The 16,689-nt window shown below is 53.3% G+C and overlaps 1 protein-coding gene across 10 annotated transcripts in view; it reads right to left on the bottom strand.

Moving 5' to 3' along the window:
- The window catches only part of PHACTR3 (phosphatase and actin regulator 3), a 414,253-nt gene that overhangs the window by 8,525 nt on the left and 389,039 nt on the right, over positions 1-16,689 (bottom strand). For all 10 annotated transcript variants that reach the window (XM_082361024.1, XM_082361023.1, XM_082361022.1 and 7 more), the window contains 4 exons: positions 7,922-7,977; positions 3,781-3,842; positions 2,572-2,712; positions 689-765 (listed from right to left, as the gene is read on the bottom strand). In XM_082361024.1, coding sequence (XP_082217150.1) covers positions 689-765; positions 2,572-2,712; positions 3,781-3,842; positions 7,922-7,977 — 336 coding nt within the window. The remainder of the gene's footprint in view (positions 1-688; positions 766-2,571; positions 2,713-3,780; positions 3,843-7,921; positions 7,978-16,689) is intronic.

Below are 16,689 nucleotides of genomic sequence, written 5' to 3' on the forward strand. Positions count from 1 at the left end.
AAGGTATGTGAGAACTTCATCATGACTTGTCACGGCCACGGACGAGAAGGGGAAACGCTGGAAGGACATGCAGCCAACGAGCACTTCAGCATCAGCAAGACACCCTGTGCCACTTTTGTTTATGGTCATGTGGACAGAGAGTATATTCCGCTTGTGTGAAAAGTCCTGATTATGGAAGAATCGGTCAATATATCCCCACTGGAATATAAGCTCCATGAAGACAGGACCCTCCTTTACCTTATTTATAGTTGCATTCTCAGCACCAAGAATGGCACACAGTGATACTCAAGTATGTGCTGAGGAAACAAATACATAAATATTTGTATAAATAAATCAGGGAGTTCTATAAACTAGGGAGTTCTGAATATTAGAGAAGGGGAATTAAACATATAGGCAAAGTACATTCAGTGCTTTGAGACTAATTTCCTTAAATATACATTAACTACTTAAATAAAACAACGACCTGTGTAATACTGTTCTCCTGCATACCACCTTTCACCAAGCCCTGTAAGAAACCACGGGAGCGAACAGCACTTTCAATTGAGTTGCAGTCTGTCTGTTCAAGACAGTTCTCTGCAGAAATACTGAATTTTTTTACCTGAACACACAGTGCTTTCTGACATTATTTTCTTTTTAAATAAATACCATGTTATAAGTATCATGAAATTCATACAAACAGAAATCTGACCTTGTCAGATGCTTGCTTGATGCATGTACCTCCATTTCATTACTTTTGTATTCATTCAGTTCTTTACGAATTGCTGCCTGGAATTTAAAAACTGCATGTTATTTTTCAGGACATTAAAAAGTTAACGTAGGAAAGTAGTATCATGGTTATGGATTGAGAGCCATTCCTAATACTTGCTGGCTTTTGTTATTTTGTGATAGATTAAAAAAACCTTTTGTTCAGCATTTAGACTTTTACATACTCATTTTTATAGTCCTACCAAGCTAGTGCATAGCTGGTATTCTGGAAGTGTTTAGTGAATTTATTTGCTGTGCTGGAGTAGGAAGATATCACCCCTCTCCCCTTTCCCACCCCACCACGGTACATAATAGATGGATCAAGCACACGCTTAGGGCACTTATAAAGTAGGAACATCGAAATAATGAGTGAAGTTCAGCTTTTGGTGAACTTACTTGGAATTCAGCAATTAGATAATCTAGAAACAAGTTACTCTAACTTCAGAATACATTTTTGTTTTGTGTCATTTGAGAAATAACCTTGCCGTTACATGTGGGTGAGATGTGCATCTCAGTCTTTTCAGGGCCTCTCTTCTGGCTCTCCTCCAGCTTCCCAACACCCACTTTCATTGTGTGCTTCTCTCAGATAAACCCTCCAGGACCAGGGCAGACAAAAACATCAGACACAGCCTCTGGGGCAAGGAAAGGCTTTGCGTCAAGTATGTAGGGACGTACTACTCCCAGCTCTGCTGCCAAAGATGCCTGAATTCTCCCTTCACGGCTGGGCTCCTCTGAGCACATCCACCACGGGTAACCGAGAGGGTCAGTCCAACTACAGCCTGTCTGCATTCCTCCAAGTGGATGCAATGCTCACGTGCATTCATTTAGAACCTGACGGACTCACACTCAGCATATGAAGAACGAGGAACAATTAGCAAAGCCAGCAAACTCACTGGCTGAATGTATTATGTTCCTCTTCCGAAAGGCTTTAAGAGTTCTGAAAATCACTAGAGGCGGGAAGGGAGGAGAGACTGTGTAGACAGACGCTCCTGGGTTTAAGTTCTGCCAGTCGATAGCACCTGACCCCAGACAAGCCTTACCTGTCCCAGCCTCTCCTGGTCACCTGTTCAATGGCACCTCTACGGGGATAATTACAACGCCTCTCTCTTAGGGATCTTTCGGAGGATTAAATGAAATAATACCTGGCAGGCTGGGCTCAGTACAGGGCAGTGTGAGGGCTCGGTGGGTGTTAATTCCCTCTGCTTCACCCCTTAGCCTCTGCCCCACCGCCTCCTTGCTCTCCCCGCCTCTCTGACCAGGAGGTCCCCAGAGACACCTCAAACCGGACCGGCCCAGGACAGAGCCCAGAGCTGCCTCCCTCTACACCGGGGAGGGTCTCCTGAGGGCCTCTCGCCTCTCCTCCCTTCCTCGTCCCCACTGCGGCTCGCTGGGTTTCAAACTATGCCATCCAGCTCTTTTTTGCCAGCCCTGCCTATTCTGACTTGTGCCCCAGATCAGAGCTTATCAACTTCACATTCTTGACACCTGGGGCTGGATCAGTCTCTGTGCGGGCCGTCCTGCGCACTTCCGGGTGGTGAGCCGCGTCCCCGGGCTCCACTCAACGGACGCCAGTAGCACCGCCCCACTGGGGACCACCAACAATGTCCCCAGACATGGCCAAATGTCCCTAAGGGCAAAACCATCCCCTGGCTGAAAACAAGACCCTAAATCTGGGTTGTCTTTGTGAAAGCAACATCTGGTCAAGCTCAGCCTTAACTGCAACAGCTGATGGCGCCCACTGTCTAAGAATAAACTCCCTAGCATGACATGGTTTGCCCTTCTTACATACACGCACCCCCGACCCGCGCAGACAGGTCTGTTCTGTACCTTATCTGCTGCCGACAGTCTTGTCCAGGGTTTGTCTGCCCGTCTGTCGTAATCCTGTGCTTTCGCCACCTCCACATAGTCACTGAACCGTATCAGAATTTTTCTGTCTCTCAGTTCATCAACCGTGGGTCTCTGATTAAGCTAAAATAAAAGATAACCATAGTTAGGTCTCATCATGCCAAACTAGCTTTCCTAAAGTACTCTGAACAAACAGCATCCTTCTACAAATAAATATAAGAGTCTGAAATTGTGAAATAGAACCCTAATGCAAAAAAAATCTCTCATGGGAAGGGCTTACATTATACACTCTTAAATTACAGCCACCTCCCCTAAACATATCTCATCAGGAACACTCACACCCCCAGGAGGCCAGCGGTGCCCTGTTCACAGCACAGCTCAAGGAAAGGCTGATGAATTAACTTAGGAAAAATTTCACAGCAGCAGCTGCTTCTTTTCAACTATCATTAGGCAGGATTTTACCAAAAAAGCTTCTGATAAAGTTGAAATGCTAAATACTACTACTAGTGCTCATAACTCAAGCTCAGGAAGGATATTCTATTAACTTCAAGCAAGACAAGATTCCATTATTATTATTATTATTATTATTATTATTACAGAACACAGTAGAGAAAGGATAACACCAGATCACTTGAATTTAGAGATGCTCAGGGCTTTAAAAGGAGATCAAAGTTTATAGACTTGCTACCTATATTGGCCATAGTACAGTTTGACTTAACTATTTGAGTCCCAGATACAAACCCTTGAGGCTAATAAAGTTTTCTGCAATCAGGAGCTTCTAGACAAGTGCAAGGTAACCAAAGAGTCTGAAAGGTAACCGACACGCTGATATCCAGGCACACTTTGCTTAAGCACTGTGTACAGAGCTTGAATAAATGAAGAGCATGCCCACTCAACGTCTGATTTCCTGGAAACAAATGGAAACGTCATCCGGGCTGCGCGGCCACACCATGCTCTCTGGTGTTAGGTAAGGACATCGTCCACAGGCATGTCGGTCACACCGCGGGACGTGGCAAAAGGCACTGCTTTTCGAGCATCTGGTGAGTGAATTCACTGTTACCCCAGAAACCATCACTCATTACCACAGAGCGAGGCCCTGTATCACCCATCCCAGCTGCTACAGAAGCAGCTTTCCTCTAGCCCACCTTTCCCCCCTGAATATTCAGGACACAGGTGCTTAAGTGACAGTACCTTTCTTGTCAATCTCTGCTTGATTTCTCTTCTTTCCTCCTGCTCTGTCTGGTCATTCCTTTCTGTGAAAGATGGAAACAAAAAAAAAAAAAGGAAAAGAAAAGAAAGAAGCAGGTTGAGACTTTCTTCTTTTTAGCAGGGAAGTGTCCTCAAGATCTGCACATTTCTGGAAGCTAAAGATGTAACACAAAGGACACCTGGCAGGTGACACTTTTCTCCACATCACAGTTTGTTTTTTCTCTGCTTTGCCAATTGCTGCTCAGGAGATTATGGTCTCACTGTCAACAGAAACACTTGTAGAAGGGAAGCTTTGCCGTCGTCACAGCCTGGTTCTCCTGGGCCCTTCTCTGTGTCAGAAATAACCGCACAGATTGACGCTGGGCATTTATTTGCGGGAGAAACAGAAAGAAGCTCTCTCTCCTAATCAAATATCATACCTCTCTCTGTGTATTTACATTTAGGAACATAGATGGCAAACAAAAATAGTTTTAGTAGGATAAGTTACATATATAACATAGTCATACATATATATATATGAATGATTGCATATTAATAGAACTGTCACTGCTCTTTTTTTTTCCCCTTTTCCATTTAATAGGTATACATACTTTCAGTCAACCAGCATAAGGTAAGGAACATTCTCTTCAGATTCTGGGCAGCATGTGCCTGCTTGGAATTCATATTTTCAGGATGTATTTCAAATCCAAACATATCCAGGAACCCAGCTGACTCTCCACTGCAGAAGCAAGATGCATGACCTGCCGCTTAAAGGACCCTTAGTCTTTCACCAGAATTGGCTTTGCCTGCGGAGTGGGCCTATTAACATGCGAGCCGAGCTCACACCTACACTTGGGAGCTAAAAATGGAACAGAATGCTGAGATGTAGTGTAGAACGTGCGCTCTGCCCTGGGATACCAGATAATGGATGTCCTATTTCTGGCTCTCTCTGTTGCTAAATAAAGCCTCAGATCCCTGGAGACGGCCCAGAATTCCTCTCCTAGGAAAGGGATCTCATCCGTCAGCTCTCCTAGAAACACCGCCAGGTCTGAGAAAGGGAAATCCTGCGACTTGCAGTTAACATAAGCTCATATTACCTGCCTTTATCTAAAACATTTCAAACATTTGTGCATTTTGGGGATTTGGTGTATGGGCGTTTAACATACTGGCCATTGTACTTTTCAGTAGTTTTCTTTAAAAAGGATTCATCTCGCATTTGGGTGTTTTAGAAAAGGAAACCAAACCCTGTCATGTTTCCTGGTTCTTAATCTAAGTGAAAAACCAGAAGAAACCACAGTTATAAGCGCTAATCAGAAAGCTAATGATACAGTTAGAAAAAACTGTGAAAGTACCACATAGAAGGCCAACCAGGAGGGGCTTAAATGATGATATGAAACGAATTCTTCAGATTTCTTAAAAATAGGCCATGAAAAAATCCCAAGTACAGCCTCCATGTGAAAACACTGAAGCAAGATCAGATCTTTCTGTTTTTTAACTCGTGAACAACAAATCAGCTTCATTACAAGTTCATATGAGCACAGCGGGGGCTTCGGAGAGCTGATCTTTGGGTGCCCAGCGGGATCCCTCTCAGGGCCAGGCGCTCGGTGGGGCACCAACTCCAAGACGTTCTTCCTCAGAGCCTAAGCCACAGATTCTCTGAGCTCCACTCAGCGATGGGTTTGTGGATCTCTTATTCTCAGACTCAGAAAGCCCGGTGCCTTATACAAAACAAGGGAGCCATGATCGGAGTTTCCATACCCAGATTTACTGGGAATAGTGCCGGTAGCTTGGACAGTCACACATGTGTCTTCTGTAAACAGTCAGAGATGCACCGCTGCTCCTAAGGCGGTGGTTAGAGCGTGGACGATGAGCCAGGCCACCTGGGCGTGAACTTCAGCTCCATCCCTTTGCCAAGACTCAAGTTAAAAAGTCATAGTACCTCCTGGGGTCTAAGCTTCCTCGCTAGGGAAAGGGGGACAGCCGTGCGAACCTCACAGCTGTGTCGTAACAATTCAACGGGGGAACGTAAGCAAGCACTGTGTACAACGCCTAGCAGAGTGGGCCCAACGCGGGATGATCACTCGTAATATCAGAGCATATACAGGGGCCACTGCGTCTTACGCTGTTGTATCCACAGATGCACAGGCCCAGTTCTGAGCGTTCCTCTGACACAATCGCAGTTAGTCATGAGCTCCCCACTTGAAGGGGGAGCAAATACAACGTGATGATACTCTGCGCGTTGATTAGAAGCCGAAAATGCAGTAAGTGCAAGCCGGTGTCGAGGGCCGGCGAGGGTGATGTTCCAGGCTGGACCAGCTACAGTCGGTCGATTCTCACCTCCACGGAACCAGGCCAAACAGCCACCTCAAGCCAGCAGGGAAATTCTCAAGGACCGCTGCCCAGGGCATTTGAGAAGCTTCTGGTTAGGGATGGACCTGCCTGCTGGGTGGTGGGGGAGGGACCACCAGGGCCATGGGGGTGAAGCCTGTTTTCCTACCCCTGTTGTGCCCTGAAGGTGAGCGCCGTCAGCTCCCGGGGTCCACCTGCCATCTCTGCTCACCAGGCACCAGCTCTGATATTCAGGCTTCCACGTCTACGTGCAGAGACTGACACAATTAGAAGCACTTGCCGGTGGGAGGGCCTGGCCGCCCGCAAGACCAGAGAGGAGGTCACCACTGACGGGAGAAACGGTTTCCGGGAGAAAAACCTCCGCCCACTCTGAGCAACAGACCAGTCTGAGGACGGCACTGCCCGGGCCTTGAACTTGCCCCATTCAACTCTTGGATTACTACTTCAGGGGCACCTGTGACTTATGAGCTTTATAAGTAAGTGATTTAATTTTTAAAAATTCAAATATTTGGTAACAGAGAGCTTGACATTTCTAGCAGCTCGCTTGATCAAGCATGTTATCAACGAAAAGCTTTTCTTGAAATCCTCAGAGGTGGCCTAGTTCACGTAATATAGTAGTTTCCATATCTTAAGTTTAAAAAATAAAACACAGAATTCTTTTTGTTTGGCTGTGCCACGCGGCTTACAGGATCTTAGCTCCCCAACCAGGGATTGAACCCGAGCCCCCTGCAGTGGAAGCGCGGAGTCCTAACCACTGGACCGCCAGGGAAGTCCCTAAAACAAAGAATTCTTAATCTTAGGGTTTAAATATTTCCAACAGTCTATAAAGGAGGGAGTCTTCCAGGCAGTTAATAAAGGTGCTGAGGCAAAGAAAGGGGGAAGGAATCAGATAGGACGCGGCACCTGGACCAGAGTTTCTGCTGTCTACTTTGTGACAGAAGGTCAGCCTCGGGACCACCTTAACTTTGTAAAAAGACGTTCATGGAATGAAAAACCAAACTCAGAGAATGTCTGCAGAGTTCATCCGTAAAGAGGGGAGAAAATGAAAACATGTTAAAAATCCAGGCCCTTAGAAGATACTTTTTGTAGAAAATGTCTCGCAGACTAAAGTCTGTTGACCAGATACATAAGAAGTATCTGAAAAACACTTTTGAAAGGGTTTTACCACCCAAATCATCAATGGCTTTAATGAGATGGAACAGTGTTCGCTACATCGTGGCGGCTATCCCTGGACACCGGTGTGCAGCACATGTTACAACCGCACACCTAACGGGGGAAACCCAAGGGGTGTGACGCCGGGAGGGAGGGTCCTGGAATCGCGGGGTTCTAAGCCACAGGCGACGTTTCCCAAGGCTTCTCCGTTCCTTTGAGCTGCTTTATGCCCCCAGCTGTAACCACCAAGGGGCGAGTCCTTCCCTGGTAGGATTTATACATTGTCCACACCTGCCTGTGATGTCCGTGGCCATCAGGAGCCCCAGTCCCAAACCGCCAGGGACACCTGCTTGAGACCCAGCCTGCAAAAGGATATGGATTCGTTTCCCTTCCATCTGCAGGGCTGACCAATGAGATAACCCTGGAGTAGGGACATCTTTAACCGTGCTAGGAGAGCTTTTTTCCTTTTTAATTTTAAACAGGATGTGCCTGGGTGGTTCAACTTTCCCGGGGGCTTGCTTTCAGAGTCCCTCAGCAGCTCAGACCTAACGGGAACCCAGGCGGGCTCAGGCCGCAGAGCCGGGTTCCCGCAGCAGCCTCAGCACACGTGAGGGGGGGCCTCAGGGCATCACCCGCTACTCACGTTTCAAGATGTTTCTTCTCTCCAGTTCTTCCACGGCGGGTCTTTGGCTCAGCCGTCTGCGGAAAAACACTAGAATTACATTTTGCACCATGGTGGCTGCCGGCGGATTGCACCCAGGGTCTGCGAGGGTCCCAGGCGGGTGGCGCACCCCCTGAAGATCGCCTCCCCAAAAGCGGGAGGAGGAGAGGGGGACCTTCTCCGGCGGCTGCCTCTTGCTGGCAAATCGAGTTAGACCCCCGCGCGGGAGGGAGGCGGTCCTCTGTCACCGGGCGGCTGGGGCAGTCCGCGCTCCCCCTCCGGACGGGCAGCTCTTCATGTCCAGATCTGCTGCCAGCCCGGCGGGCTGGACGGCTCCCCAGGCGGCGCGTCCGAGCTGCGCGGAGATCCACCTGGGAGATGGTCCCCTGCCCGCTGGCGGAGGGAGGGGCGGGCAGCCGCGTCTCCAGCTTCTGTGTCCCCAGCTCCCGGCGACCCGGACACTGGCACTCGCCCTGGTCCTGCTCCTACCGCGGTCCAGCCTCACCCGCCACCAGGGTGGTGATGGAGGGAGCTCCTGCCTCTACGGGCACGGAGCCGAGGCGCGTAGAGAGGAAGCGCATCCAATCCAGGCTGGGAATCTCCTGGGCTGAGCGCGCGGAGCCGGCCACGCCCACAGCTCCCCTCCCGCCAGCAGCCCTACCCGCCCGGTGTGAGAGATAGGAAGACAAATGATCATTTCCTTTCAAATGGCCTCTCATTGAGGGAGTTGGAGGACACAGCCAAAAGGAAAAAAATACATACATAAATAAAAGGCTTGTCAGGAGAGGGAGGCATAATTAGCCAAAATTAATGCCAAGCTCCAATTATTTTTGTAACTCCAATAATGCTGTCCTTGGGGCAGAGCCAGAAAGCTTCCCACTTCCGGATCCTGTAGCCACTGCACAGAGACAACAGGCTGAGCATCTGAATGCCCACAACGTGGGACCACAATACTCTGCCCCAAAGGGGATGTCGCTTCCATAAACACTTGCCTCCTGTTTATAAGCCCTGTCGCAGCACACAGCCCGGGGCGGCCCGGGGGCTCAGTCTGCTGATGGGTTCCTCTGGGGGCTTGTGTGTCTGCTGGCTGCTGGGTGGTTGCCTAACACCTTGTCTAGATGTCTGCTGAGACTTGAACCTGCCCCCACAACTCCTGGCTGGCACCCAGGGGCCAGGGCCAGGGCCTCCCAATCCCTCCCAAGCACCGGGCACAAAACCAAGCTCTTTGGGTGGGGCTCCCTCAGCCTGGTCAAAATCCCCCAAACGCCATTCATTCGCTCACTCACTAAGTGACTGGCAAGCACTGGCTCTGTGCAGGCGCTACTCCAAGCCCCAGGACACAGTGGTCCCTGCCCTTGGAAAGCTCACAGTCTAAAGAAGGTGGCAGACAACAGTAAACAAACAAACAAGACCATCCCAGGGAGTGGTCAATGCCATGGAGAAGACAAAATGGGGGGCGGGGAGGATGTGATGGATGAGTGATGGGGTAGGGCAACTCAGGGGAGATCCATTTCCACGGAGATCGCAGGAAGAGAAGAAGCCAGCCGTGGGAAGATCACATTCCTAGACGGTGTCTCCTAACTGCTCACTTGCTGGGCTTGGGGAGGGCAGGGAGGAGTGATCAAGGCGGACTTCCTGGAAGAGGAAACTTTTGGCAGAGTTGTGGAGAATCCACAAGGGGTGCAGAACCTGGTGCTTAGTGGCTGCCAGCTGACCAGCCAGGATGCCCACAGGGACAGCTGAGGATGAGGCCACACATCTCCTCAAACCTGAAAAGTACCCCCAAACCTCCACTCACTTTGCCCCGACAGAGGCTTTTTCTTCCTGGAGCCCTGTTCTCTTCCAAAATGAGGACTAATAACAGACCTTCACAGAGGTGAGAGAATTGAATGAGAAAATGCACAAATGCACCTGTCACCATGCTTGTTCAGGACAATGGTTTCTCAAGAACTGTCTGGAGAAAACCCAGCCTGTGGGTTGTCAGCTGATCATGGACTGAGTTCTCAGAAAGTGTGGACATCTCAGCACCAACGCCTCTGCCACTGGCCCGAGGGGGGAAGGCAGGTCTCCAGCTGGCTGCTATGCACCTCCTGGATGCTGCCAGGGTGAGGCCACAGCGGGCCCACAGGGCACCTCCGAATGTTCCAGAAGGGGTAGTCCGCTGGGTGGACGAAGCCCTGCATGTACACAGCTGTGAGCAAAGTGCAGCCTACTGGGTTGTCACCAACTTGCCCCTCTACCCAGAGGGAGTCCAGGAGCCCACGGCTGGACGAGAGGGCCCAGGGCCCTGGGTAGCACCGCCAGCCCGATCCCCTCCCTGTGGGACCCCAATCACGGGGGGAAGGGTGGTGCTGCAGGTCGAGAGCCCCCATCTAGACTCGCCCCTACCTGTACCCGACACCCCACTTCATGTGACTGAGAACTTCTACCTTGAGTTAACCTGACCTTCCGTGTCAGATGTTTAGTGAGCCTATAGGACACGCCTGGCCCTGGGATGTGGTGGTGAGAAGTTAGACCCAGCCCTGCCCTCAGGAGCACAGGCTCCGGGGGCACAGACATTCAGCCCATTATCACACAAACAACCAGGCATTTCTGCGTGGTGACCAGCGCTAGGAGGAAGAACCGACAGTACTATGAAAGCCTAGAGTAGGTGGGCCCACCTGGACAGAGGCACTGCCTGAGAAGATGATGCTTGACTTGAGATCTGAGATCAGAAGGATAAGTGGGGATCGCTAAGCGGGGAGGGGCGGGAAGAGCACAGCAGGTGCAAAGATCCTGAGGTCAGAAGGGCTCCTGCAGTGCCACCTGGACGGAGTGGGGGTGTGTGTGCATCCACGGGGCAGGACCCACCCAACCTGCAGTCCTTGGTGAGGTCTGGATTTATTCCCAGAGCCCGGAAGGCACTGAAGGGTGTGAAGCAGGCAGGGCAGGATGGGGCATGGGCGTGCCAGGATTGGATGTACCTTCAGAAGCACTTCTGGACTGCTTTCCAAGGAAGGACAGAGAAGAACCTGCCCCCAGGAGACATGGAGCTGCTCAGGGGGAGCCCCATCAGACAGGAAGCACAGGTGCCACAGGCCCGTGAGTGGCTGAGGGCCCACGAACTGTTCAAGACAAGGGGGGGTACTGGCTCTAGACTAAGAACACCGCAAATTCCAAATCAATACACGTTGGACTAAGTACATATTAAACACAATATTCTGCACATTTGCCGCCTGAGACTCAGCACCACTCTCCACGTGGGCTGGGACTTTCCAAAGCAGGAGGGGCGACAACCCTAATATCAAGGGCAGACAACATGATTATGCCCACTTTACAGATGAGACCACTGGGGCGCAGAGAAACAAACATGACCAGGTCTTATTCCCCACGTAGACCCCAGAGTCTGGCACAGGCAAACACAAGTGGCCCGAACAAGGAGCGAATGAATGGATGCTGGCTCCTCCCCCTCTCCGAGGCGTGTGCTTGGTGGGGCCCAGGAGGGGTGCTGCCAGAGCATCCTTGCTTTGGCACCTCAGCAGCAAGGGGCTCTCCAGGACGTGCGGAGACAGCCCCAGGGTGGCAGGGCTTTGGGGGTGAAGGGGCGGGGCCTCAGGAGGGGCGGGGCCTCAGGAGGGGTGAGGTAGGAGAGGTCAGCACCCTGAGGGATTCCCCGGCTCCACCCACGGCCGCTCCCTCCTTGTGCAGAAGCTGCCGCTGCGGGTGATGAGCAGGTGCCGCCTGGAACCGGGGAAGCCACAGTCTATTTCTGACTCTCCCGCTGAGAGCGCAGGAATGTGGCAGCCAATTACAGCGCTGCGTGGGCGTGGGAGCGACACCAGGAAAAGAAACCAGGAGAGAGAGAACCTGCCCCACCCCCTGCTGTTCCCCTCCCTACGCCTGTTCACACAGGAGAGGCGGGCGTGCTGGGGGACCAGGAGCGCACCGGACAGGCCCTGGGGACTTGAGTAGGAGGTAAACGTACAGGCCACCTGGGACAGGACAGGGTGGGGGGCATGGCGCATGGTAGCCGCGGGTCTGCGCGCAGTGTGGGTGTGCGGGCCCCCATAGGGGCTCCCCAGCCCTCCGGCATCTCCTCTGAATAGGTCTGCAGTGAAGGCCGAACTCTGCACCTGACCCTGTGCTGTGAACATGGGAAACAACCTGAGGACAGAGAGCCGGTCAGTGAGCAAGTGATGCACGAACAGGGAGGAATGGGGAAGAACGGGTGGAGGGAGGGGAGCCACGAGGCCACTGACAGCCGGGTGACCAGGGTGCCCGGAGTGGGTTTCAGGAGAATAAGTGATGTGGTTATACCATCCACATCCCTCAGGCTGCAAACTTCCATCCCCCAGACCAGCACCGGGGGCAGGACACAGGCAGAGTCTCAATTCAAGTCCCAGCTCTGCCCCTCTGCTGGTGGGGTGACAGGGGCTAATGCCCCCCCCCCAACCTGAGCCTCCAATCCCCTGGCCCTCACCTGCCCCAGGGAACCCAGGGGTGCTGAGGGGGTCGAGAATACTAAGACAAGGAGGAGGCCGGCACACGAGCAGGTGCGTGTATTATTACGATGATCAGCATCTATACCGCTCCCCGGGTGTGGTGGGCCCAGGTCTTCTCCAGCTTCAGCCAACAGAGCTGCCACCTCCGCCCTGCTGGCAACCTCCCTGACCCCCGGGGCGGGGGACAGCCTGGCCGCCTGACCCATCAGAGCACCGCGGTCCAAATTCAGCAAGCAGCTGTACTTTTGGCTCACCCAATATTTTTTAAAATGTGCATATGAAGCAAGTATTAATCGACTGGGAGTTTTCACTCTAAAAAATCAGTTTTCCGGCTTCCCTTGAAGATATCTGCGAGAGCTGGCTACTGCAGAGCCATACCTCCCTGGCGCTCCCCACCCCTGGCAGCACAGCTGGGGCACAGCAGCTGTCTCCTCATCGTCCCCACGGCTCCCCTTCCAGTGGCCTCGCTCCCCTGCGGGCTCTCCATCGGGGTCACCTGGGGGACCAGCGTCCTGAGGGGGCCGGGCCCTGGGAACCCCCTCCTCGTCCTGAGGACCCCCTTCTGCCTCCTAGACACATTGGGGGCGAGTGGCCCGTGTTCCCGGGAGCACCTGACGTGGCGGGAGGGTGGCCCAAGGACAGCACGTCCAAACCCCAGCTCTGCGGCCCGCCGTGGACAAGTGGCCCCGGCTGAGCGCCCCACGGGAGCGTCCAGCTGCTGGTTTCTTCCTTGGGGAGGAGGAACGCACAGTCAGACCTCTTGCCAGGCACCCCTGTCTCCCATCAGCCAGCTCAGGCCCAGGGCCGCCACGCAGCCTCCGTGCACGGGCCCGTGACGCCCTCTGGTCTCCCGCCTCCTCTCCCACAGGGGGCTGATGACGATGCCGCCCGTGGGGGTGGCTATGGGGTAAGTGAAACGGCCCAGAAGCCCCAAGCCAGGTGCCTGACACGCAGCCGGCCCGCCCGTAGCCAGTGGCCGTGTCGGAATCGTCCCTCGCTCACCCTCGCGGGACCTCGCACCGGGCACGGCTCCAGGGGCTGCGGGTCATGCCCCCGGCGGCCAGGACTGCCCCCCGGCACTGCACGTGCCCCGAATCGCCACTGCCCCCCCGCGGGGCGCGAGGAAACGCCTGAAGTCACCTCGGCGTCGGGCGAGAACCGAGACGCAATCCCGCCAACCAAGGCAGAAGGCCTTCCTGGGGAGAGAAGCCACGGCTGCAGGAGAGCCAGCTCTCCGCCCACGGGGACGCGGCTATTTTGGGAGCTCCTTCCTGGGAACACCGATCCTGTTCCACTGCCAGCCTTGAGTCACCAAGGAACACCGGAGTCCCCGCCTGCGACGGGGTTCCCCAGAGGCGCTGTCAGGGTGGGGGGACCACCAGGGACACGTGGGCAGGCCGGGGAGAGAGGGTCAGGGAGGGGAGCCTCTCCAGGAGGTGACACGGAGACGAGGCCACAGAGGGACCAGAGCCGGAGCTGTCCACGCTGGGGAACAGCGGCGCCCCCAAACCTTAGTCCCCTCCGTTCTTGCAGTTACCCTGCGAGCACGAATTATCAGCCTATTGGGGGCTTGCCTGGCGAGGCACTGGCCACAGGTCCCCATCACGGCATCTCGTGACCCAGGCACTCCAGCTGGCCTAGCGTCCGACCCCACCTCCTCATACTTGCTTACGGTCCGGTGTCCCTACTTCAGAGGCTGGCACCTGCTGTGGCCACGCGCTCAGGCCAGACCCCGAGCCAGCCTCCACTCCTCTGGTTCCCCACTCCCAGCCCCCAGGAACCTCCGAGTCCACAGGGTTCCACCACCAACACCTCTATGTCCAGCCCCCTCACTCCATGCCTCCCACAGCCGCGGGCTGGCCTTTCTGAACATGACCCCCACTCTCACCATGACCTCAAACCCGGGGTCCCACCGCACTCAGGACCAAGTCCAAGCCCCACGAGGCCAGCGAGTCTGCGGGGACCCTCCCCAGACGCTGCGCCCAGTGACTCCCACACCGAGCTGCTCACTTCTCCCTCGGCACAGGCACCCTTCTCCTAACTCAGGGTCCCCAACCCCATTAGACCCTACACTCCCTTTATAACAAGTATTCTGTTGCGCCCCCTTTACCCCAACCCACCGACATGCGTAATTTTTAAAAGTCAGTGTGACGTCCGGCTGTAACACACAGGAGGAAGAAGGGAAGGCAAGTTTTAATCAAACAACATATATTCAATACATAAGTGCTCAACGCGAGCACGTCACGTGATGTGGTGAAGGCACCTACGCAAAACAACCACCATGACAACAGCAGCAGCTACGGACGCAGAGAGACTGGGCTCTGTACTGGTCACTCACACACCCCCAGTGACGGCGCCACGGAGGAGCCATTCCCCGAAATGAGCAATTCTCGGTAAAGTTCTGAATGAAACCAGGTGTGTCAATTTCCATCAATTTCCAAGACACTTGTGTTCAGGGAAACTGACGAAACTGCCAGATCTCCCTGTGTGTGTCCACTGCACACCCAGGTTGCAGGCTCAGGTCATTCTAACAGCTTTGGACCCTCCGAGCATCCGAGGGACACTGAAGGTCAAGTGGGGTGGGGGTGAGTCTTCCTTGCTCAGCAAGTGCCCTCGCCTGCGGGACGCCCGACCCCCTGGCCTGGCCCGTCAGTGACAGCCCACGAAACCTCCCCAGGTTTGCCAGGGACCACAGAACAGCTGACCTAAACCCTGTGCTCTCAGGCAGACATCTTACCTCCTCCAGGAAGACCGCCGGCTGGAACGGGGGAGCCCATCCTTCACCTCCAACCCCGGGCCTCAGAGTGTGCTCTGCAGGCGAGCTCTGATGATGACATTTTGGTATCTACCAAGATTACAAATGCAGGTATTTATCCTTTGACCCAACAGTTCAGGTCTAAGCGGATGTTTTCTGGAATGTTCATAAGGACACGGTGCCTGAGAGCAGAATTCAAGGCAGAGCTCTGGCGTCCATTTAGAGCCTGGCTGGAGACACTGTGGTCCGCTAGCAACAGAGCTTCAGGCAGATGTGGGAAAGCACGGGCGCTTCTCGATGGGTCCTCCCTGGAAGCCCACCTGGCTGGACTCTGGAGCATGAAAGTAAAACTGGGCTCCAAACCCAGCCTTGGTGTGAATTCTAACTTCTCCACAAATCAGCTCTGGGATCCCCCATCTGCTCGTAAACTTCTTGCTGCCTTTGGCGCTGGGACCGTCATTTGATGGAGTCTACCTGGTAAGGCCCCGTCCCCAGTTCTGCAGTCGATCACTCATCTAGGTACCATGGTGGAGGTGTTTTGTAGATGTGATTTAATGTCCATCATCAGTTGACTTGAACTAAGGGAGGCTGTCCTAGATGGTCTGGTGGGCCTGGTCCAATCAGTGGAAGGGCCTTAAGAGCAGGGCTGGGGCTCCCTGGCTAAGAGGAGATTCTGTCTGTAGACAGCAGCCTCGGTCCACGCCCGGGAGTTCCGGCCCTTCCCGACGGCGTGCCCCACAGATGCTGTCAGCAATGTCCTGCCGTAAACCACTGAACATACACCTCCCACTGGTGCTGGGCCTCTGGGTCTCAGACACAGCCTCCTTCTCCATAAACGAGGATGACAGTACTATGGGAGGAGCTCTCTCGAGTTACCTCCACTTATCTGAACCCGGGTTAACCGACACTCCCCGTCCTTCTGGAAAAGCAGATCCCACTGAGCACACGTGGCAGGCAGCCCCGGCCCCGTGCAGTCCGTTCCCTCAGAGAGCTGGGCACCTGTCACGAACTGGTCTCCTTGTTCCCTAACCTATGCGAACCAGGTGAACTCGTTTCTGTAATTAGGTGATTTAATCAGACTTTATGCACATTGATTAAACGATTCAATATGGATGGAAAAAGAAAATGTTATTTCTATGAGAACAGACTTGGCTGCTTTGAAGTCAGTAAAGGCAGGATGTTGAAACACGGCCGTCGCGGGCAAGTATGGGAGACGAACGAGTGAACGATGGCGTTTCCATCTCTGGGAGGACTCTGCTTCCAGGCGTCTTTAATTCTCACTCCTCTGCAGAGAAATCGGCGCTAGAAATTGTAGAAGATGCATCCAACGTTTGTCTCACACGAGAAAGAACACTAATTGTAGATCCTTCTGCAGTGAGAAGTCTTTGATGCCACCTCAAAAGACGGCCGAATAAATGCACCTCTGAATGACTTACGTTAAAATAAAGTGTTTCGAGCATGAACAAGTCGCGTTTATAATTTCTTCTTCTAACCAGCTTTGGGATTAATCACCC

This window comes from Balaenoptera borealis, assembly GCF_965194805.1.
Source record: "Balaenoptera borealis genome assembly, chromosome: 16".
Lineage (NCBI taxonomy): Eukaryota > Metazoa > Chordata > Mammalia > Artiodactyla > Balaenopteridae > Balaenoptera > Balaenoptera borealis.